This window comes from Trifolium pratense, linkage group LG3 (genome assembly GCF_020283565.1).
Source record: "Trifolium pratense cultivar HEN17-A07 linkage group LG3, ARS_RC_1.1, whole genome shotgun sequence".
Classification (NCBI taxonomy): Eukaryota; Viridiplantae; Streptophyta; class Magnoliopsida; order Fabales; family Fabaceae; genus Trifolium; species Trifolium pratense.
Window position 1 is genome coordinate 6,467,986 of NC_060061.1, and position 24,103 is coordinate 6,492,088.

Below are 24,103 nucleotides of genomic sequence, written 5' to 3' on the forward strand. Positions count from 1 at the left end.
GAAAGATTAATATGGTTATCATATGTATGCAGTATGGTTGTCAAGATAAATTTAATTACTAACGTAATTGGGGCTGGAAATGAGTTTAAGCTCGGCTCAACTTGATAATAATTAGTTCACCTTGAAATTCAAGTCAAGTTTAATATAAGTTTTTTTTCAGCGATTATAGCTTACGAACAATTCGGCTCGACTCATTAGCTCAAATCACATAATTCAAAAAGTATAAAAATTTAAATTAAAATTGAACTCGACTCAATTAAAGCTCACCAACTTAACTCAACTATCTAGAGGGTAAATTACAACCATCAAATTATAATCCCTACTATTTCATAAACTATAATTGGATTGTCTCCAGAAAATGACAGAAATTAAACGAATTTTGTTTTATTGATAAATTATATATATATATATTCATACAAATAAAATACATCCATTCCTTTGATGAAAAGCTAAAAGAGTATTTTATGATCCAATTCAATCGGTTAATGCATTATTAATCGTATTCATTCATAATCCAACGGCTCTTCTTGGAGAGCCAGAGTTAACGCCTTATCACTCCCCCATTATTCCAATTCCAATAATAGAAAATAGATTATAGATTATTATAATATAATAACTATAATAAAACGACTCTTATTTTAGGCATAATATTATAATAAAATGATTTTTTTTTTGTTGTTGTTGTACAGGATAATAAATGAGGCGAGCAAATTATTACAGATATTACTATCAAAGAAGGTTGAGATTCGACACGGACGGATCCAGGAATTTTAGTAAGTGGGGTTAAAATTATAACGTAAAAAAATATAGGCTTAAATGCAGTTTTACCCCCCCTATTTTGAAAAATGCGGAATTTTACCCCCCCTATTTTAAAATGCGGAATTTTACCCCCCCTATTTTATAATTTGTTGGATTTTACCCCCCCACCAAAATTTTGCACAAAATCTGCTTCTGAGCCTCAAGTTCAAAGCTTCGCACAGAACTCAATTTGGATCAATAATTCACCAAATTGGTACCGAAACGACCGCAATCGAGTTAGTTTTCCACAGAATCAAACTCCACTAAATTTGGAGTTACAGAGAGAGATTAATTACTGTTCTAGTGAAGGTATGTTCAAATTAATTATCGTATGAAACTACTACTGGTATTTTCGTCATTCCTCTCACCCTGTAGCTCATTTTTTAATACTATTTACATGTATGGAAATCTAACGAAATTACCCTTGTTGGCATTTCAATTTCGTCGAATGTGAAGTTACGATGTGTTCGGTAGACGATGTTGAATTTGAAGATCACAAGTAGATTTCTGCAGAATTAGTAATTGGACAGACCTTCACTAAAACGCTAATTAATCTCTCTCTGTAACTCCAAATTTAGTGGGGTTTGATTCTGTGGAAATCTAACTCGATTACGGTCATTTCGGTAGTCGTTTGGTGAATTATGGATCCAAATTGAGTTGTATGCGAAGCTTTGAAGTTGTGACTCGAAAGCAGATTTTTTGCAGAATTTTGGGGGACATACCTTCACTAAAACGGTAATTAATCTCTCTTTGTAACTCCAAATTTAGTGGGGTTTGATTATGTGGAAAGATAACTCGATTACGGTCATTTCGGTAGTCGTTTGGTGAATTATGGATCCAAATTGAGTTGTATGCGAAGCTTTGAAGTTGTGACTCGAAAGCAGATTTTTTGCAGAATTTTGGGGGACATACCTTCACTAAAACGGTAATTAATCTCTCTTTGTAACTCCAAATTTAGTGGGGTTTGATTATGTGGAAAGATAACTCGATTACGGTCATTTCGGTAGTCGTTTGGTGAATTATGGATCCAAATTGAGTTGTATGCGAAGCTTTGAAGTTGTGACTCGAAAGCAAATTTTTTGCAGAATTTTGGGGGACATACCTTCACTAAAACGGTAATTAATCTCTCTTTGTAACTCCGAATTCAGTGGGGTTTGATTATGTGGAAAGATAACTCGATTACGGTCATTTCGGTATCCTTTTGGTAAATTATTGATCAAAATTGAGTTGTGTGCGAAGCTTTAAAGTTGTGGCTCGAAAGCAGAATTTTAGGGGGGGCAAAATCCATCAAATTATAAAACAGGGGGGGTAAAAGTCCGCGTTTTAAAACAGAGGGGGTAAAATTCCGATTTAATCAAAACAGGGGGGGCAAAACTGCATTTAAGCCCAAAATATAATTGTTATTTATGTAATTTTAACATTTTCTTATACAAAATTACTTATTTTGGTTTATTAGTCGATACTCTTAAGATACTCATTAGTATTATAAATTAGTCTTATTAATTTTATATTTGTTATAGTGCAATAAATTGACTATATAAAAATGATAATACCAAATATATGGGGTCACATTGCATAAATAATACTAGTATTAACTAAAAATATAATAGGCAAGTGGGATCGGCTGACCCCACTGCCTCCACACTAAATCCGTCCCTGAGATTCGAACTCTAATTCTCCATTTCTTTGTACTAAAATATCATATTTTAAAAAGAAAATTGTCTCCTTTATGTACAAAAAAAATAAAATAAAAAGAAAATTACACATATATATCTTTTACTAACAAGGGTCCAATTGTGTTCCATTCTGTAAACTTCATAAGCCTTGTTTTGATTTATATATACCTCTAATTTGGTTTATCCACTAGTTCTACTATAATAAAATAAAAAGAAAATTACACACATATATCTTTTACTAGTTCTACTACCTCTAAACTTCATAAGCCTTGTAAACTTCATAAGCCTTGTTTTGATTTCAAAATTCTTCCATGATGACTTGTCCAAAAAAATCTTCTATAAAAATATTGCGGATATCTTATTTGGAAATACCTTTGTTGGCACACAAGATGTGTAAATTGTGAATGAACCCCAAATAAAAATAAAAAAAAGTATAGAAAATATGGTAAAAATATTCAAAATAATTAAAAGACAAGGAATTGAATATGCTCATAACTATATATTCATGGACCCCACTTGAATCTTCACAATGTCTCTTACATAAACCTTTGAGCCCATCGGCGGTGAGTTCACCAAAACACCTTGGCTTGTTTGCAAGCAACTACAACAACAATAATTTAATCTCTATTTAAGTGTGACACAGAAATATTATTCCAAGTTTAATAGAGATTCAGCTTCCATAACCTTAACTATAGACATATACATTATGGAAGAGACATTGAAGAATGAACAATCTATTGACACCCCAAATGCACCACCTGATCAACCTCTAGAGCTTTCCTATTTCGTCGAAGAAAAGAAACCGGAGAATGAAGGTACTTCAAGCAGTATTGTTAAACAAGAGCGCATTGTGCGTGATCATGCTACTTCTCCACTCAATCAAAGTATGTATCGCATTTATCCCATCATAATTACTTTCATCAATGACAAATTGAAGCGACAATGACTGAATTTTACAATTATCTATTCGTCATGTTCATGTCGTTATTCATACTTTTGCATAATTTTCTTCTTAAAACTGACCATCTATCACCTTTTTTTGTCTGACCCTAAAACCATAGTTAAAGTAAACTAAAAAGATCTTAATTTCAACTAAATATTTACATTTTTATGAGAATGAAGCCTTAAGTAATTCGATAAAGTTGGGTATCGAATTCAACTTTCTCATATAGGAAAGAAAAAAAAATATTTTGAAGTTGATAAAGATATATAAATCAGAGTGATAGTGATTTTGTAAGATGTGACTTAATTTTGGTGTAATTATTGTTTAAAGCATTTGTTTTTGCTTTTGATATTTTACTTGATATACTTGGAATTTGTCTAATTATTTTTTATATCCATCATTTCATGTGTTTAATTCTTTTCCTTATTATCCAAGTTTCTTTAGTTATGCATGTTCCTTATTGAGTTTGCAGTTCCTCCTGCTGCTGGAACGGATACAAAGGACTCAGTTGACAGAGGTTATTTTTTTTTTTTTGTATTTAATCACTATTGAATGTTTTGAGAGATATGATGATTAAGTCAAATTTTAAATCAGATGCTGTGCTAGCAAGGGTTGAATCACAGAAAAGATTGGCTTTAATTAAAGCATGGGAAGAAAATGAGAAGACAAAAGTAGAGAACAGGTAAGATTAAAATTAAAACTGAGTTTTTTTATTTTATTTTTCACAAGTTCCAGCTCAACTGATAAAAAAATAGCGAAATTGTTAAGCCCCTCACTTATGTGCATGAGCTTATAACGGCTTTGTTAGTTCGTCTATTCTATGTACCAAAAAAATTGAATCAAAGGATAAAAATGAAAAAAAAAATTGTAAAAAACTATAAACTATAAGTTCAAACACTATTTGAAATAACTTCTCAAAAAAATTATAAATTTGTGAGGAAAAAAAATTATATCAAACACATTTTATTTTATCAAACAAATTTATAAGCTACTATAATAAATTTTAAACTAACTTATTTGTGTTACTAAAGAGAAACTTTGTTATATTTGATTATTTTGACTAACTAAATGATATATTGATTCATATGAAATGTTAAACAGAGCATATAAGATGCAATCTGCCGTTGATTTGTGGGAGGATAACAAGAAATCATCAATTGAGGCAAAATTCAAAGGAATTGAGGTCACATCACATGCATTCTATTTTAGCATAAATTTGATTGGTTTTTTTAATTAACATGAACAAAATGTTAAATATGAAGAAAAAAAAATGTAACAGGTAAAATTGGACAAAAAGAAGAGTGAATATATTGAAGTAATGCAAAACAAAAAAGCTGAAATTCATCTATCAGCAGAAGAGAAAAAAGCAATGATTGAAGCTCAAAAAGGGGAAGAAATTGTGAAGGTAGAAGAGACAGCTGCAAAATTTCGTACTCGTGGTTATGAGCCAAGAAGACTTCTTGGATGTTTTGGTTTCGGTGTAAGGGCTTTCCGTTAAAAACACATGCACAACAAAAATACTCTCACTAGCTTACTTAATCAATTGTTAGTATTTTTTGTTAGACATTTAATTTTAAATTTTGCTTCTTGTATTGTTTGTTTTCTAATTTAGTTGTTGGTAATAAAAGCTGAACAATGAGATTTGCATTTCAAAATAAATCAAATTATGTCTATGTATTACTATTAGAAGAAGATTAAGTTGAAGTTGGCGAAAAAATATTTCAAAATAAATATGTTTGGTAGGTCCGATAAACTAGTTTATAACTTATTGGACCATTAGCTTATAAGTTTGTTTGATAAAAATGAGATGTGTTTGATAACAAATTTATCTAAAATGTCCACGGGCCACATGCCAATCTATCTGCCCCATTTTTAAGCGTGTTAGGTGGTACGAGTCAACTTAAGGCACCAACCTAAAACTTCGGTCCAACTTGCAAAAAACGACGGGTTAAACAAGCCGACCTGACATACGAGTTAGATCTGTTTTGCCACCCTTATCAAATTTCAAAATAGAGAACTAAACCCACGAAATAATAACGATAGAAGGACGTCGCCGTGAACTTTAGCTTAGTTGATTGAGACATCACATTATATATGCAGAGATCAAAGTTCGAATTAATCGGGACATTTCACTTCCACTTATTCACTTTAAGAGTAAAATTTTTAGCGAGACTACTCGACAAAAATAAATAAATAAAGGCAAAAGGTTCTACTTCATGGATATCCCACCAAACTCTGACTCATTCCCAAAACAAACCCTCGTTCATATACTACAGTATGTCTTTTCTTGTTTGTTCAAATTTATCTTCTTCCCTCTCTTTCTATATTCTTCCTCCCAATTACACTTCGCATCCCTCATTCTTCCGTACAATCACGTTTCTCAACAATTCTCACTCTCCTTTTTCTCATGGATGAGAAAACAGATGAGTGTTTTCAAGGTAAAATTTCACTCATAAAGTTTCTATATTTCTTTCAATTCATTTTAGCCTAATGCAATTTGGTAATTTGGTTAGTAAAATTGACAATAATAACTAATACATGAGCATTATTAATATTGCTATTTGAATCTATGAAGCCACAAACACACAACATGCACACAACACAAACACCGACACGTCAACACCAATAATAATTTGAAAGAATTACACAACACAATCAGAAGTTGGTCCTATAGAGATTTGAATTAATATTGATCAATGCAAACTTCCATGGATACTATTGCAAGTTTAAGGAAGAATTCAGTGTTATATGCTTGAGTTTATTGAAAATTAGGGTCTTTCGGAAAATGAGAACTTTGTCTGTAAAATTTTGGTATTATCATGGCTGGTTAGAGATAGAGAAACCTATTCCAACCTTTAATGCTAAAAATTGAAGTTTAAACTTCAAAGTGTGTGTATGTGGCCATTTGTTGAGAAAATCAACATAAACTTGTAAGATTACATTTAGATGTCTCAACTTTTTCTTTGAACTATTGGTCTTAATAAATATTTACACTTGTGCAAGGGCTCTTTCTATGGAAGAATAGTAACTACTCCCTCCGGTCCCTACTATAAGTAAACATTCACATCTTAGGTTTATTGAATAACTGATGTATCTGGTCTATAATAGTAGTCGGAGAATGTATGATCTTAAGGACGAAGCAAAACTATGCCTAATGGCATTTGCTTTTTTGACATTGAGACCAACAACTTGTGAATATGAAATGGAAGTTAAGAAGAGACTCTTCAATTTCATCCATTTGGTCTCTACTAAATTTATTTTCCATTTTGTACCAAGTATATGAACTTATTTACCAAATGTTGTCAACTTGCGAATAGCGGAAAATAACATACTGTTAAAATTCCGCTATGCAATAGTGCTATAGAGCCACTGTAGCCTATTTGACAACATTTTGTACTAAATAGCGTATCGTGGAACAATATCGATTTGTCCAAATTCTGCTACGTTATATTGGTATAACACTGTTCTATTCAACAACACTACTCTTACTAAACTAATTTTCCTTTTCTGCACCAAGTATATGAACACATTCGTGACCAGAAAGTGAGTCCCATATCAAAACGGCCGCCTAGGGTTACTCTTTCTCACCTTTTCCTCCACTGTTTGGCCGATCGAATCTGAACTCTGCACGAGGATAATGACGATTGATGCTTCTACAACAATGTACATGGTATGCTTCTTCTAATACAATATTCAACTAACTCGCCTTGGTCTCTTAGTTATTCTTTTTTCATTATAAAATATTGTAAGTTTTGGCGATAAGGTACGCCGTTCTTTTTGATAATTGATATTGATAAGCTCTTTAATTTTGGTTACAATATATATTGTGTGTCATTTGAATATGGAATACTCTCTCAGGCATAAATCGAAAGAATTTTGCAATTACGCATCTTTATCTTCCATGTTTCTTCGCATTGTTGATCTCACTTATATTTACATGTTTTTATTACTTGGAATATTTGCTTTGTTTCGAGCATATTTATTGTGGAAAATCTAAAAGCTTTTGATCACATTAGTTCTGATAGCAATAATGTCTCATTCCAATAAATTCATTTTAAAGTATGATCAAACAAAGCTACGAAATGACATAATTTATTTTCAAAATAGCAGAAAATCACTTGGGATTTTGGCATTTAATATAATTCAAGATCATATGAGTTGATATTAATTGAAGAAAAAAGTAGAAACAGGGAATGAAAGTATCAACTTTAGTTTGTTTGTGTATAAATTATATTTGTGTTGGCTCATAATTAAGAACTGGTTTTTGCTGTATGGTTAAAGGCAAAAGGAGTTATGGAGGCACCCTAATTAATTAAACAGTAGTATGCTAACATTTATTGCATATAGACTTGAGAAAATTAAAAAAAAAATATTAAAAAGATATTAATTAACTGAGACTTGAGAAAGATGAACACTTATTTTCAATTTTCTGCAATTTTCAATATAAACTTTACTGACTGCATGGTCTAATTTGTAGGATCAGCTGGTGACCCAAAGTAATGTTAAAAAGCCAATGTGGTTTGATGCTTTTCTGAAGGAAAATTTCTTTGAATCATGTTCTACTCACCCGTTGCGCAAGAACGAGTTAAAGAAGTATTGTATAAACTGCAATATGCTAATCTGTCAACATTGTGTATCTTTTGGTCTTCATCGATACCACGAGATTCTGAAGGTACATAGACATCTTTGCAAGGAAGTTGTCCCCCTGCGTGCTATTAAGAAACACTTTGACTGTTCGCTGATTCAGGTATGATTTATGGCTTGACTTTAAATTTGTGATTAACATTTTTACACAACACAGTTAATATTTATGCAATTTACAACAAATTTGTGAGATTTTGGTGTTTTTTGGGTAATGGTAGTTGTTCAAATTCACATTGCAAACAAAGTATGTTACTTCTCCACTCAATCAAAGTATGTTATAACAAATTTGTTAGATTCTTTTTCATAGCATGACTTTACTAGCATAAATCATTGCAAACAACTTGAATCATTAAATTGGTTCATTAAAATTTATGAAATAGTTAGATATAGACTTATAGTGCAGTGCCGGATAATCAACACATATTTTTCAATTTCATTTAAACTTATAGACTTATAGATTTATGGATTGCCTTTAAATTTGTAATTAACATTTTTACACAACACATTTAAACTTCACTTCACCTTTTTATGAACCAATTTGTTTACTATGTATCTGGAATTGATTCCACTTTTATTGTAGATCTATAAAAGGCACGGGCAAGCAGTTATTTCTCTGAATCCTGTCAAACTCAATGAGTTAGGGTTAGATGCAGCAGAATCATGCCAAGTTTGCAACAGAAGGCTGAATGTACCAGATTTATATCGCTACTGCTCGATTACTTGCAAGGTGATGACTATATATGATTTGAAAATCACAACCATTTATTGTCCTATAATTTTATCCCACCCCTGACATATGTATAAATAATTAGTATGTTTAATATTTTTCATCTGAACTGTCATCAGGTCGAATCTGTTTCAAAAAAGTCCAAGCTTGAGAATCCAGTTAGCACAACACCAGTTGAATCTTCCTCGGTACCTTCCATCCAGAGTCCTCCTCCTCCCCCTCCTCGTCGTCCTCAGGGAACACTAGAGGGCGTCTCTGAATTCTCTTTCCGAAAAAGGAAAAGGAAGGGAATTCCGCAGAGAGCTCCATTATTCTGAAGGCTCATGTGGAACACCTATACTCTTATAGTTTGATTCAGTTGGAGAATTGAAATAAAGTACTTTATAAAGTTCAAATAATTAAAACTGTGAATTTACTACTCATTTGTAATAAAGTTAGAACCATTTTGGATTTTTGGTCTTTTGTGACAGATACTTCTTATTATCATGTCATGTGGCACTATATCATGGTATTTTATATCACAATCAACTTTGTTGACTTATGCTTGGGAATATTTTGGTTTATCCAACGCTTTTTTTTTTTGGTACATTGGTTTATCCAACGCTTTATTGACTTATATTTATTGATAGTACTATTTTTTTTTGGCAGGGTTCATCATTGAAACAAAAAATAAACAGTATATTGAGAATGAGACATATGATGGCTCATGGTTAGTCTGCCCTTGTATCCAGTGTCTGCATGGATTAACTTGGTTAAGTTTATCTATTGATATAAGTTTCGTGAGACTGTTTGAGAGAAATTATGAAAACAGCTTATGACATTTTTCATAAATTTTTTTCAACTTAATTTCATAAGTTCTCTAAAATAGCTTATAAAAACAGCTTATAACATATACAAAAACGATTTAACTTTATTTTATCTTTTGCCATAGAAACATCTTATCATGATAAGCGTTTATACTATAAGTTTCAAATAAGTTGTTTATGCAAGTGATTTAGTGGACATGTCTCTTCAAATTTCACAATTGTGGAGAAATCAAGTTATTATGATGAGGAAATCAAGTGATCTCGTGGAGATCGAAAATGGATTATCTCCATTAGAATTCTCTCCATTTTTCTCAATTGTAACATCTCAACCTTCAAATCCAATCTCATCTTTTCTTTATAAATTTATCTCTCATATACATGATAGTCAAGATGTAACAATTGAGAAAAATTTCAATAGAGAGAATTCATTCCTGTGATAACCATATATGTTTCTCCCATGTTTTGTTGTGGTATATGGATATGTTGAAACAAATAGACTAATTTAATTTCCCAAAAATAGATATGCAGAGCATACTCACAAATAGATTAGAACTGTGAATAGCATCATTCAATTAATGAAACTAAATTAACCATGAATGTGATTGTAGATAATCACTTGGTCAAAGAATCAGTGTTGTGTCACACCTGTCATACATTTCCTTCATAATAGGAAGCCTATAATTAGACAATGAGATATCTGTGTCCATGCAAAATCCAAAAGAAAATTAACCTTACAAAATTATAGTAACATGCACCTTCTCCACTCATTTCACATCCATTTTAATTTTCTAAACCTCTAATTTCGCACACAACAACAACTACAAAGGGTCACAATGTCTTGGTTATTTTCATTGTAAAGTTCTAAGATAGAACAAACCATATATAACTTATATAATCTCTTTGGTGTTTTAGCTGAACCCCTCACAGATTTGTGTGCTAGCTTTCAATTATTCAAACAAAAAACAATAATTAGCTAGTACGAGAGGGGAAATTAAATTAACCAAACTAATTAATCATGTCTTTCAGCGGAACCCAACAGAAATGCAAGACTTGTGATAAAACTGTTCACTTCGTTGATTCAATTTCTGCTGATGGTAGTGTTTATCACAAGAACTGCTTCAGATGTAGCCAATGCAATGGCCTTCTTGCGGTATATACTATATTGTTCATATAAAACTCGTAAAAAAAAGAACAAGCGGATATAATACTCGCTCTGTCCGTCTTTATAAGCACTCCTTTAGTGAGTGTAAAGTGGTGCTTATAAAAAGAGACGGAGGGAGTACTTATCTGTACCAACATAGGTTCGGTCTAACAGAAGAGACTAGATTCTCACAACATGGCGAACCAAGATTGGTATTCCGCATGAGAGAAATATTCATATTTAGTGTCAAACACGTCTTTGAATAGTATTATCTTCAATGGAGAGAACCTATGAGAAGAAAAAAAACTTATTTGTAATGGTATGATTGTATGACGGTAAACATAACAATCTTGGAGCCTTTTTCAGGTCTAGTTTACGAAGAATGACATGTCTCACCTTAACGACCAGTTTTGTAAAGATGAGTCAGACTAATCCAAAATCTAATAGTAATTAACATTTGCAGATGAGCACCTATTCATCACAGGAAGGAGTTTTGTACTGTAAGACTCATGCTGAGCAGCTTGCCAAGGAATCTGGCAATTTCGCCATGAAGAGATCCCTGTCAGGTAATAAGATCCCCTTTTTTTTACCATTTTTTAGTGATAGGCCGTCACGTACTATTTTTGAGACAAACTAATCACTTAATCTTAATTGTTTCATGATTTTCAAATAGCGGGATCGGGAAAGCCCAGCGAGCTGGTTTGTATTCAATTCACTACTGATTCAACACTCATTTCCTTTGTTTGAATATTGTTCTTCTCATTTTACACTATCATTTATTTTCATCTGTTTACAGCCTAGGGCCCCAAGCAAGCTTTCTGCTTTCTTCTCGGGGACTCAAGAAAAATGTTCCGCATGCAAGAAAACCGTGTATCCATTGGAAAAGGTATATAACTTGGTTAATTAATTTCACATACTATGATATAACTTGGGACATTTTTGCTGATGATCATATATATACTTTGCGGAATTTTGTTTATGACAGTTGACAGTGGAAGGTGAATTTTACCACAAATCATGCTTTAGGTGCACACATGGAGGATGTTTTCTGAGTCCTTCATCCTATGCTGCACTTGATGGATATATATACTGCAAGCCTCACTTTTCTCAGTTGTTTAAGGCTAAAGGTAGCTATAGCTATCTCTCCAAACAAGCTTCAATGAAGAAAAATGAAGAAAAAAAGGCTGCGGAGGAGAGAGCTGCTCTTGAATCAGCAGCAGAACCAGCACCAGAGGCAGCAGACACAGAGACAAAAGAAGAACAAGATCCTGCTGCTGAGACGCAAGAGGCGTAATAAGCTCATAATTCAACAAGGTTGCATCTTTGTATGATATCTTTTGATCTGGTGTTGATTGGCCTCAAACATACCCCAAATTTTGATTGGGTGGTTTTGGTGGCCTTTTGTCATTTGAGAGGATTCCTGCAAAAGTGCTATCATGTGTTTCATTCATTCATTTGTTTGTGAACAGACATTAGATGATGATAAACAATGTTATGTTCATCGGGGAAATGTTATGTAGTAGATGTCTTTTAGAAGGTCGATTATATGTTTGGATTGACGGTGTATTTGACAAAATCACAGTGACATTACAATTTTGTTAAAACTCTAAAATGTAGTAGCTCACTGTGATTATGTCAAATTCAGCGTCAATTTCAACATGCACAACTATGATGTATGCCCAATTCATTTTCATATGTACTTTCTTTTTCATGTGTTCCCAAACCTTATTTGCTTCAAGGATATATATTGTATTTATTATTTGCTGTCATTTTCATTACAAACTAATTAAAATTTGATCAAATAAAATAATAGTAGATTAAATGCAGTAAAGTTATCCTAAAATTTGTGTAGGTAATAATTTTAAAATAAAAAATAATTTAATATAAAACTTATCATTTTTATTTCTTTAACTAATGCTTCATGGTAGAGTCTATTAGTAGAACCGTGGGACAATACCTAACCTAAATGAAAAACCTTTAAGTGCACACACATAAAAAATACATTTAATTTATTGATTGAAAAAATACACTTTATATTCTTTTATTTTTCTAGGATTATGTATGCCTAAATATTTTTTTATTTAAGTTTGTGTATATGTAAAAATAGCTGTCTCATGAAATATGATGATCTATTATGGATTAATTATTAAAAATAAAATCTTAGCATGTCACGTGTGATATTATATGGTTATAATTATTGAGTCTGCATCAATTTTATTGGACCTGCACCAATTGGAGAGTTCTAAGTTTCTTTCTTTCTCTGGTACTTTCTCAAATTTACTCTGTTGTCTCATCATCATAACACTTTCATCTCTCTATTCTCAATCTCTCTTTCTCTCTGACCTCCCCATTTCATCTTTATGCTCTCATCTCTCACATCAGTATCATCATCATCTAGCAAATCCAAACCAACATCAACTCAAAGTTCACATGCAAGTGTAGATTTGTAATCCTTGAGTCTTGGGCTTTCAAGGAAGGTAAACAAGGCTAATCAACACTTCTCAGATTTAAGCGTGTCACGGACACGTGTCGGTGTCTGTGTCCGACACCAACACCGATACTTATGATTACACTAAATTATGTCATTTTTTTAAATTTTTATCGGTGTCAACGTGTCAGTATCCGTGTCGTGTTCGGTGTCCGTGTCTTGTTGCGAACCACTAACTATTTGACTACAACTTTTTTGATATAACAGAACTATTTTGTTTAAATAAAAAATAAAAGGCCAATAAACCACGTCACTACATACTGTGGGATAACCCTGTCTGTGTTCTAGGCTTCTAGCTTGCGAGTAGAAGAAGATTGAAGTGAAACCATTTGTTGATGAAGTTTCTTTAATTCATGTTACCAATCATCTTTTCAATACCAAAATGGGTTCCCTTCCAATCACAACCAAAACCTTATTCTTCACCACCACCACACCTCACCACCTTCCATGGTTTTCATCATCAAACAGAAGAACAACAGCAACAAGAACGGTTTATCTGAATAAGAGGAAAAACAACAAGGTAGTTTTTGCCTCATCATCAACCTCACATAACGAACAAGACAAAAATACCCCTCAATTCGACGATGAAGACCATGAGGAGCTCAAGTTAGGCCGTTATCTTGGTGAAGACCCTAAACTCACCCTTGCCAAGGTATACTATTCATTCATATTATTATATTTCAATTTTGCATTTTTTTTCTTTCTATTAACTATGTTTCATCCGTAAGTCGTAGCTCAACTGACAATGTCGATATTGTTAGGTTGGATACCTTTAACGGGGTTCCAACCCGAGACCTGACAGTTGTGTGTGAGTTTCAGTGGTGTTTGTCACTTTATAATTGATGCTATTTATCATATCATTGTACTTATTGTTTCAGATAATGGGAAGAAAAGCTAACCCTCATGCATCTTATCTTGATATTGAGAAATCATTTTATAATAAAAAAAAGGGTAAAGTTGTGGAAATTGAGGAACTTCCATTTGAAGTTGAAAGACCCCGGGCAAAGAAGAATTCACCTACCCAAGGACAAGGATGGCCATTCAAACCTAATTATGATGATGATGATAACAATGTTGCAATGGAGATTAAGAAACCTAACCAAATTCAAAGTAAAGGAGGAAATGTTAGAAAAAGTAATGTTCCTAATGTTATTTTGAGAAAGCCGTCGTTGTATAACGAGGACGAGGATGAAGTCGAGGACATGTCTTCGAGGTTGAGAATAAAACCGAATTTATCTCTTAAAACGCAGAGTGGACAAGTGAAGGACAAGTTTAGTGACATGACGTTGTTGAGGAAGCCGGGATCGTCAATTGACAAGAATGTTGGTAGCGAGTTGAAGACGCGGAAAGAAGAGCCGAGTTATGAAGTCGTTAACTTGACCTTGTTGGAACAACCACATAGACCAAGTTCCAATAGAGAACTAGAGAAGTTTGCAAAGCCAAGTGCTAAGTTTGCAAAGCCAAGTGATGAAGTTAGTAAATTGACCTTGTTGGAACAGCCACACAGACCAAGTTCCAATAAAGAACTAGAGAAGTTTGCAGAGCCAAGTGATGAAGTTGCTAAAGTGACCTTGTTGGAACAGCCACAGAGACCAAGTTCCAATAAAGAACTTGAGAAGTTTGCAGAGCCAAGTGATGAAGTTGGCAAAAAAGAAGAGCAGTTTGCAGAGGCAAGTGATGAAGTCACTAAAGTGACCTTGTTGGAACAGCCACACAGACCAAGTTCCAATAAAGAACTTGAGAAGTTTGCAGAGCCAAGTGATGAAGTTGGCAAAAAAGAAGAGCAGTTTGAAGAGGCAAGTGATGAAGTCGCTAAAGTGACCTTGTTGGAACAGCCACACAGACCAAGTTCCAATAAAGAACTAGAGAAGTTCGCCGAGCCAAGTGATGAAGTCGGCAAAAAAGAAGAGCAGTTTGAAGAGGCAAGTGATGAAGTCGCTAAAGTGACCTTGTTGGAACAGCCACAAAGACCAAGTTCCAATAAAGAACTTGAGAAGTTTGCAGAGCCAAGTGATGAAGTTGGCAAAAAAGAAGAGCCGTTTGAAGAGCCAACTGATGAAGTCGCTAAAGTGACCTTGTTGGAACAGCCACACAGACCAAGTGGCAAAAAAGAAGAAGAGCAGTTTGAAAAGCCAAGTGATGAAGTCCCTAAAGTGACCTTGTTGGAACAGCCACACAGACCAAGCGGCAAAAAAGAAGAAGAGCAATTTGGAGATGTGAGCATCGTAGTCCTAAATGATGTAGGTGCTAATCTTTGTTGTGATTATGGAATTCAATAGTGTAAGGATAGTTTTTAAATGATTTCATGCCTGATTAATTAGGGCTCGGAGCAACGTGAGCAGAGACAACCAGAGGTCCATCAGGAGCCAATTGATTTAAATCAACCGTCTAAGTTAAATTTGGTTGGTTCTAAGACGGAGTTGGCTGTGCAAGCTGCAATACAAGGAAAGCCAAAAAGGTATATGGAAATAGTTTCACAGTTGTATATTTCAGTTTATGGTTACAAATATGTTTCATTACTTAGATGTAGTTTTGTTATAGATTAGATCAATATGTGAAACAAACCTCAAAATCTGTTGGAGAAGAGACCGCTTCCGTTGATCCTGGAAGTCGCGGAAACAGTGATGAATCGGGCAATCTTGTTGATGTATCAGATATCCAGGTCAGATTTTATGGATAAACCTAGTTATTTATCTATATGAGACATTAGTTATGCATCTGATTCCCTAAATTCCATGTTTTTCTTTGCGCTTTTTGATTTTGTAGGAAGCCGAAGATGCTGATTGGACCAAGGTAGAAGATTTGTTTACAACTGGAGAGAGAGGTGATGTGGAACTAGTAAGCTGCAGCACAAAGGGTTTTGTTGTAAGTACTTAATTATAATTCAATAAGGGGGGGCTTTCATTTATAAATAAAATACATTTTCTTAGTCTGTCTCATTTGTATATTAAGTGAAGTTTCGTGAAGCAATAATAAAATAAAAACTAGTCTGTCTCATTTATCTTCTGAACTGTATTAAACCATTTTATAGGTTTCTTTTGGCACCTTGGTAGGATTTCTGCCATACCGTAATCTACTTCCCAGGTGGAAGTTCATAGCTTTTGAGTCATGGCTAAGGCAGAAGGGCCTGGATCCATCAATGTACAAGCAGAGTTTGGTCACTACGACAAATTATGATGCCGATTCTCCTTCACTTAAGGAGAATGATGGTAACTTGGAAGATAAAATTTCACCAGATATGAAATTCGAAGATCTGTTAAGGATTTATGACCAAGAGAAAAACAAGTTCTTATCATCATTTATTGGACAGGTTTGGTATTCAGAACATAAGTACACTACCCAAATATATTTATCTAGTTTTACTGCAAAAAGTGAAACTTCAATATTATCGTTCTTAATATTAAGATGCCAATACTTTGTTTTGCAGCAAATCAAAGCATATGTGTCATTGGGCGACAGAAAATTAAAAAAGCTCGTATTTTCACTAAGACAAAAAGAGAAGCAAGAAGTAACAGAGAAGAAGAGAAATCTCATGGTAAATGCTTTAGTAACATCTGGAACATTTGTTTTAGATTGAATGCAACAAACTGCTCTTTAGATTTATTTTGTTACTCTTATGGCAGGCTAGACTTCAAGTTGGTGATATAGTAAAATGCCGCATCCAGACGATAACTTATTTTGGAATTTTTGTTGAGGTATATAAACATTTGATTTCAGTATTGTGCAGTTCACTATTACAAACACGTTTAGCTTTATATCATTTAAGCCAGTAGAAGTGCCTTGTTGAGCCTATGTTTGTGCCACAGCCTCAGTATTTAGCTAAGTGCTTTGATATTCTTTCATGGAGTCGAGTTCAGAGAGGTGGCAGAAAATTCTAAACATTGACCTGTTATTAATGTAGGTTGAAGAAGGAGTTTCTGCACTGATCCATCTGTCACAAATATCATGGGATGCCAAGTTCGACCCATCTAATTATTTTAAGATTGATCAGGTATTTTACTTCTTGACAGGTGACAGATTAAAGTCTGCTTGTTTAAACTTCCATAAATGTGAATTCTATTATACAATCATTTTAAGATCTTTTATATTTATTTTTGTCAGGATTTAACATAATGAATTGGGATTCAATGGGATTCATGTCCAAAATAAATACACTCTAGAAATTTGTATCGATTGGGTTCAATTTTGAATTGAACCGACATGTGATACACACTAAGATACTTTAAGATAATATTGAAATATTATAAGATATTTTCATATCTTCCAGCAATTTACCTAGTTATAACTTTTTTGAACACATTTCAAAAACTATTTTCTTGTAGAAAAAAGAACAAACAAACTGGACCTTATTAAAGGACAGAATAATTATTTTGTAATCTATCATTTGCTTGGCGTTTTCAATGTAGATGACTAGATGGAATCAATTGAGAACCCATGAAATCTGAAGCCTCTATATATTACTTCTTTTGTATTTATCTTGATGTCTACTTTTTGGTACAGATTGTAGAGGCAAAAGTTCACCAAATAAACCCTGCTCGTGGGCGCATATTTTTATCTTTAAAGGAGGTGAAGGTAATTATCTATGTAGTTATTTTCTTTAAAGTGCTTCCTTATTCTGAAAAATCTATGTAAACTACGCAACGTTTGACTCCTGATTCAACAAACCATTGCCTTCCTATTACAGCCTGATCCATTGATGGAATCATTAGAGTCTGTAGTTGGGGGTCGTGAAACCTTTGATGGAAGATTGGAAGCAGCTCAAACTGATGAAGAGGTAATCTTAACATTAAAATAGAAGGGACATTAAATACTTTCTAAAAAAATAAATGAAAGTAAACCTATTGTATTAACTAAAATATCGCGTTGTTGGATTTTATTTTGTCAGTAGTCTAGCGAGCAACAAAAAGCTTACGAGAATTTAATTTTTAGGATTGATATTGTAAATTGAAATGTAGCACATAAATGTCCTTATTGGTATTTAAGTTATGCCATTTGTTTGTGTCCGGGTCAATATATGCTTATCGTATTTGGAAGGATGGAGCCGGCCCCTGCAAATTAAAGAAGATTGGTGAATGATACCCAAACCGTTAGATAGAGGAATATGTAATTGTGAAAACTGAATATATTATTATATTTCAAGTTATGAATAATTTACAATCACTAATGTGTTTATATAGGCTATTCTAACCTAATGGGCTCATGGGCCAAATACAAATTACTAATAGAAGATTACTCCTAATAATAGAATATTTACTATTTATTTACAACACTCCCCCTCAAGCTGGTGAATGAATATTTATCATTCCCAACTTGGAAACAATTCTTTCAAAGTTATTGCCGTTCAGCCCCTTAGTTAGAAGATCTGCAAGGTTGCCTTGGGAAGAGACATATGGAGTGCAAATTAGACCACTATCTAATTTTTCTTTGATGAAGTGTCGGTCAACTTCAATATGTTTGGTCCTATCATGTTGCACTGGATTATGAGCTATGCTAATAGCAGATTTATTATCACAATAGAGTTTCATTGGTTCATCACTCTTTATCCTCAAGTCTTCCAAGATGCTTTTCAGCCATAGTAATTCACATATACCTTGTGCCATTGCCCTGAACTCTGCTTCAGCACTAGATCTGGATACCACGCTTTGTTTTTTACTCTTCCAAGTCACAAGATTTCCACCTAGAAAAGTGCAATATCCTGTAGTTGATCTCCTATCCACAATTGACCCTGCATAGTCAGCATCAGTATATGCTTCAAGTCCCACACTTCCATTTCGTTCGAACAAAATTCCTCTACCTGGAGTTCCTTTCAAATATTGAACAATTCGGAGTGCAGCTTGTAGATGAATCTCCTTTGGTTGGTGCATAAATTGGCTGACCAAGCTTACAGCAAAAGCAACATCGGGTCTAGTATGTGATAAATATATTAGTTTGCCGACCAATCTTTGATACATTTCCTTATTAACCGCAACATCTTCTTCTGCATTCCCCAACTTTATATTTGGATCAATTGGTGTACATGCAGGCTTGCATGCTGTCTTGCCAGTCTCTTGCAAAAGGTCGGTAATGTATTTTTGTTGGGATATGAAAATTCCTTTCTTAGAGTGAGCCACTTCTATTCCCAAAAAATACTTCAATTTTCCCAAGGTCTTAATCTCAAATTCCTTGGCTAAGTGTTGACTTAACATTTGCTGCTCCTCTTCATCATCGCCTGTTACGATAATGTCGTCCACATACACCAATAACACTGTGACTCCCCCTGACTTAGAGTGTTTAACAAATAAAGTATGGTCTCCTTGACTTTGTTTGAAGCCCAAACCAACCATAACTTTAGTGAATCTTCCAAACCAAGCTCGTGGTGATTGCTTTAGTCCATATAAAGCCTTTTTTAACTTACACACGGTGTTGGCAGCAATATCTTCACGATATCCAGGGGGTACATCCATGTAGATCTCTTCTTCAAGTTCTCCATGAAGGAAAGCATTTTTTACATCAAATTGCTGCAAGTTCCAATTGTAATTAGCTGCTAAAGATAATATCACCCTAACAGTATTCATTTTTGCAACTGGAGCAAATGTCTCAGAGTAATCTATTCCATAAGTCTGAGTGAACCCTTTGGCTACCAATCTTGCCTTGTACCTCTCAATAGATCCATCAGCCTTGTATTTTATAGTGTATACCCATTTGCACCCTACAGGTTTCTTTCCATTTGGTAGAGAGACCAATTCCCAAGTATTGTTCTTATCAAGTGCCTCCATTTCCAAATCCATGGCTTGTTTCCATTTCCTGTCAGACAATGCCTCAGACAAGGAAGTAGGTATTGTGGTAGTGTTTAGACTTGTGAGGAAGGCTTTATGGGTAGTTGATAATTGTTCAAAGCATAAGTAATTGGATAGAGGGTAAAGTGGCTTGTTGGTGCAGGTTCTAGTTTCTTTCCTATGGGCAATTGGGAGATGCGAGTCTTTAGAGTGTATTGGTGTTACTTCTCTTGATTTTGGTTTTTTATGTTTTATCGGGTTGGGTTCTTGTAAGGTTGAACTAGATTCTGGTACCTGAACAGGAGAAAATTCGGAAATTGAATCACTAGATTTTGAAGGGTCAAGGAAAGTTTCTTCATGTAATGTTGGATTGGATTCATGGATATGAGTAGATTCAGGAATGATATTCTTTTTTCTTGTGTATACTAAATTCTTCCCATATCTTACATCAACACCAACATTTCCATCTTTTTCGGAATCAATTTCAGTCTCAACATTGTCACCTCTAGTTTCAACATTTTTAGGATCAATTTCAGTCTCAACATTGTCACTTCTAGTTTCAGCCTCAACTTGTGGTCCGAGATTAAGGTCAGGAAGTATAAGAGACTCATCTTCCTTACTTGTGTTCTCCCCGTGAAGATGAGTTTGAGCGAAGTAACTTTCTTGTTCATGAAAGGTGACATCTCGAGAGACAAAGAATTTATTAGACGGTGGATGATAACATTTGTAACCCTTTTGGGTGGAAGAATACCCTATAAAGACACACTTTAAGGCTCTAGGATCAAGTTTCCCTCTACCATCACTATGGATATGGACGAACGACTTACACCCAAATATTCTAGGAATGAGATTACAAGAGGTGGACACATCAGGATAAAATGAGGATAGAACCTCCATAGGAGTTTTAGAGGCAAGGACACTAGAAGGTAAACGATTTATGAGATACGATGCGGTTAAAACCGCCTCTCCCCAATACTTCTTGGGAACCTTATTTTGGAATAATATAGCACGTGTTTGATCTAACAAATGCCTGTTTTTTCTCTCAGCAATCCCATTTTGTTGGGGTGTTTTGACACAAGAGGACTCATGAATAATACCCTCTTTTTGACAAAAGGAATTAAGTCCTTGATTGAAGTAATCTTTGGCATTATCAGACCTGACCCTCTTAATACTCACTCCAAACTGGTTTTTTACCAATGAGAAGAAATGTAGAAACACAGAGGTAACCTCGGACTTTTGTCTTAGTAAGTAGACCCATGTAACCCGAGTGCAATCATCGATGAAGGTTACAAACCATCGAGCACCCGATATATTTGGAACATTAGAAGGACCCCACACATCAGTATGAATTAAATAAAATGGAGAAGTACTCACTTTGTTACTGATCGGGAAAGAGGCACGTTTGTGTTTAGCAAGTTCACACACCTCACAACAAAGACTCTCAACATCTAAATTTTTAAAAAAGGAAGGAAATATTTGTTTCATGACTCTAAATGAAGGATGACCAAGACGACGGTGGTATAGAAAGACCTTATCCCTGTTGGTCTTAATTGATTCCGAAAAAAGTGAGTTGTTGTTGTTGAGTGGATTTGGGGGGAGATTTTGGTTATCCAAGTAATAAAGACCATTCCATTCTCTCGCATTTCCAATTGTCCTCCCCGAATGCTTATCTTGAAAAACACAAGCATTGTCATAAAAAATAGCATTACATGATAGGTTTTTGGTGAGTTTTTGTATGGAAATTAGGCTAGTAGACAATTTGGGAATGTGAAGGACATTTCGTAGGATTATAGATGGACTTATTTGGATATCTCCTTGACCTGCTACAGTTAAAAGGGTACCATCTGCTGTGGATATTTTCTTGTTATTGAGACAAGGTGAATAAGTGGAAAATTGTGTGGGTAAGGGTGTCATGTGGTCAGTGGCTCCAGAATCCAGTATCCAATATTGGTTATAGGGTTTATCCGAAGCATTAAATCCAACAGAAAATTGAGACTTACCAAGAGAAAGTGGAAACGGAAACATACCTGAATATGTCAGAGAAGTTGTAACCGTTGTTGGTGTCTCCAATTCACTAGGAAAAGATTTCAACCTCTTTATTTCATCTTGGTTGAGTGGAACAAATCCTTTTTTTGACATATTGACCGATGTCATGTGATTGTCTTAATAAGGAGAACAAAATAGAAAAAAAACCCAAGTTTTTTTTTTGAATGAACAGTGACGCACAGTACTGCTATGAACAGTACGCGCGTGAACAGTGTCGTGGATGAACAGTACGCGTGTGAACAGTGTCGTGGATGAACAGTATCACGTGAACAGTGATTTCGCAACTGTTTGCTGAAACTGCAATAAAGGCAGTAGTAACAAATCCCAATCCTGCAATGAAGGCAGTTAGGGTTTATGACCGCAATGAAGGCGGCTAGGGTTTATGCGGAAGCAAGGCCCTCAAAGAACGAGAGCTCTGATGCCATGTGAAAACTGAATATATTATTATATTTCAAGTTATGAATAATTTACAATCACTAATGTGTTTATATAGGCTATTCTAACCTAATGGGCTCATGGGCCAAATACAAATTACTAATAGAAGATTACTCCTAATAATAGAATATTTACTATTTATTTACAACAGTAATATTGGCTGTTTACTGCATTCTGTTCCACTGTTCAAGTTCCCACTTTTGGCCTTTTAGTTATGCCTACAATTCATACATAATATTTTCATTTCTTTAAGTTGCTGTTCACAATATAGTAGAGAAATATTTCTTCTTGCCCTACAATTAATCTTTGATAAGCATGCAGCATTTATTTTATTATCTGGTTGATTCTTGGTTTGGAACAATAAATCGTAATTTTATGCTCATTTTTGGATAGTGGTCTGAAGTCGAATCTCTTATAAAAGAATTGCAAAAAATCGAGGGCATCCAGTCTGTTTCAAAAGGCCCTTTTTTCAGGAGCCCTGGTTTAGCTCCCACATTTCAGGTATGGCTTTGCATTTTATTATGTACTTGAAATTTTTTATTCCATCCAGATCCGACATCGAGCTGGCATTACCCATATAGATCACTTTAATTTTCAAAATATGTTTTTGGCTATTACATAGATCAGCTCTAAGTTCTTCTAAACCTCAAATGTTCATAAATAACGTATGCGACTATGATAGCTATTCAATGTTTGTTTTTTTCTTCTAATATTGATCTTGCTGGCTTTGTTTTTGCTTATTAGATGTTTCCAGAAACAGTTTAATATTTGTTAGCAAACTCAGGTTCTTGATTTATCTGTATGCAAACCAAATTTTGTCCAGGTTTATATGGCATCCATCTTTGAGAATCAGTACAAGTTGCTTGCCCGATCAGGAAACAAAGTACAAGAGGTAATGTTATAGTCTTATAGAGTCTATTATAGTCTTACTCCATTGTTGTTTATAGTTACTTATGTTTGTTTAAAACAATGCACTTTTGGATCGTTGTTTGCAAAATATGTCTCGAGAGTCAATAGGAAAATAATTTTCCCCCTCATTTCTACACTCCAAGTGTTTATAACCAAAATCGCGCTTCAAGCACAATTTGACTTATATTGATGGAAATCACCTATTATGTTGAGCAGGTTATGGTTCAAACTTCTTTAGATAAAGAAAGGATGAAAACAGCTATTATGACATGTGCAAATAGAGTAGAATAGTTGTGACCTGTGTTTCTAATGATGCCATTGCCTATTTTTGGTGATTATACATTCTTTTGGCGAGTGCTGGCTGCATACATAGGAGCATTTCAAGGTTCGTGGTGAGGATCAAAGTTTTCTTTCCCAAAGAAAATTAAAGCTTCAATCCGTGCTCCCGGAGTAAAATGATAGCGTATATTACTGTTCATTTTTGTGCACGGCGACCATTTGAGAAATTATTTAATCTTCGTGGTCGGGTATATGTATATTACACACATAGATGTAATTCTTGGACAACTACTGCATGTAGTATATCTCTTTGGTAATTTGCATATATATCAAATTAAGACTGGAATTGTGCAGAGCCTAGGCTTGGCTAAGTTGAAACTCAAGATGAAAATGAGTTGCTTGAACGCTGTGTTCACCTCCCATTAAAAACAAAGTTGGTGAGAGAGATAGTTTAGA

At 34.2% G+C, this 24,103-nt stretch overlaps 4 protein-coding genes across 6 annotated transcripts; all 4 read left to right on the forward strand.

Annotated features, from left to right (window-relative positions):
- The first annotated feature begins 3,042 nt into the window (after positions 1-3,042).
- On the forward strand, positions 3,043-5,090 carry LOC123915972 (remorin 1.4-like). The gene is made up of 5 exons (XM_045967275.1): positions 3,043-3,358; positions 3,890-3,934; positions 4,012-4,099; positions 4,519-4,600; positions 4,697-5,090. Exons 1-5 carry the CDS (start codon positions 3,181-3,183, stop codon positions 4,913-4,915), a joined length of 612 nt encoding a protein of 203 aa, XP_045823231.1. The 5' UTR covers positions 3,043-3,180; the 3' UTR covers positions 4,916-5,090.
- Positions 5,091-5,663: 573 nt separating this feature from the next.
- On the forward strand, positions 5,664-9,257 carry LOC123915973 (protein RGF1 INDUCIBLE TRANSCRIPTION FACTOR 1-like). 2 transcript variants are annotated; one of them, XM_045967277.1, is made up of 5 exons: positions 5,664-5,855; positions 6,935-7,087; positions 7,895-8,164; positions 8,642-8,788; positions 8,908-9,257. In XM_045967277.1, exons 2-5 carry the CDS (start codon positions 7,055-7,057, stop codon positions 9,103-9,105), a joined length of 648 nt encoding a protein of 215 aa, XP_045823233.1. In that variant the 5' UTR covers positions 5,664-5,855; positions 6,935-7,054; the 3' UTR covers positions 9,106-9,257. The 2 variants fall into 2 exon arrangements, with proteins under 2 accessions (XP_045823233.1, XP_045823234.1); XM_045967278.1 differs by lacking the exon at positions 5,664-5,855 and having other exon boundaries at positions 5,878-7,087.
- A 1,352-nt stretch (positions 9,258-10,609) lies between these two features.
- On the forward strand, positions 10,610-12,400 carry LOC123915974 (LIM domain-containing protein WLIM2b-like). Its single transcript, XM_045967279.1, has 5 exons — positions 10,610-10,744; positions 11,199-11,301; positions 11,409-11,434; positions 11,532-11,621; positions 11,721-12,400. The coding sequence occupies exons 1-5, from the start codon at positions 10,610-10,612 to the stop codon at positions 12,027-12,029; spliced, it is 663 nt and encodes a 220-aa protein (XP_045823235.1). The 3' UTR covers positions 12,030-12,400.
- A 560-nt stretch (positions 12,401-12,960) lies between these two features.
- On the forward strand, positions 12,961-24,051 carry LOC123915975. Of its 2 annotated transcripts, none has more exons than XM_045967280.1 (14): positions 12,961-13,875; positions 14,102-15,463; positions 15,545-15,681; positions 15,765-15,885; positions 15,990-16,088; positions 16,255-16,533; positions 16,651-16,758; positions 16,847-16,918; positions 17,125-17,214; positions 17,724-17,795; positions 17,908-17,997; positions 22,853-22,960; positions 23,283-23,351; positions 23,585-24,051. In XM_045967280.1, the coding sequence occupies exons 1-14, from the start codon at positions 13,606-13,608 to the stop codon at positions 23,657-23,659; spliced, it is 2,952 nt and encodes a 983-aa protein (XP_045823236.1). In that variant the 5' UTR covers positions 12,961-13,605; the 3' UTR covers positions 23,660-24,051. The 2 variants fall into 2 exon arrangements, with proteins under 2 accessions (XP_045823236.1, XP_045823237.1); XM_045967281.1 differs by having other exon boundaries at positions 13,476-13,875; positions 14,102-15,439.
- The last annotated feature ends 52 nt before the right edge of the window (positions 24,052-24,103 follow it).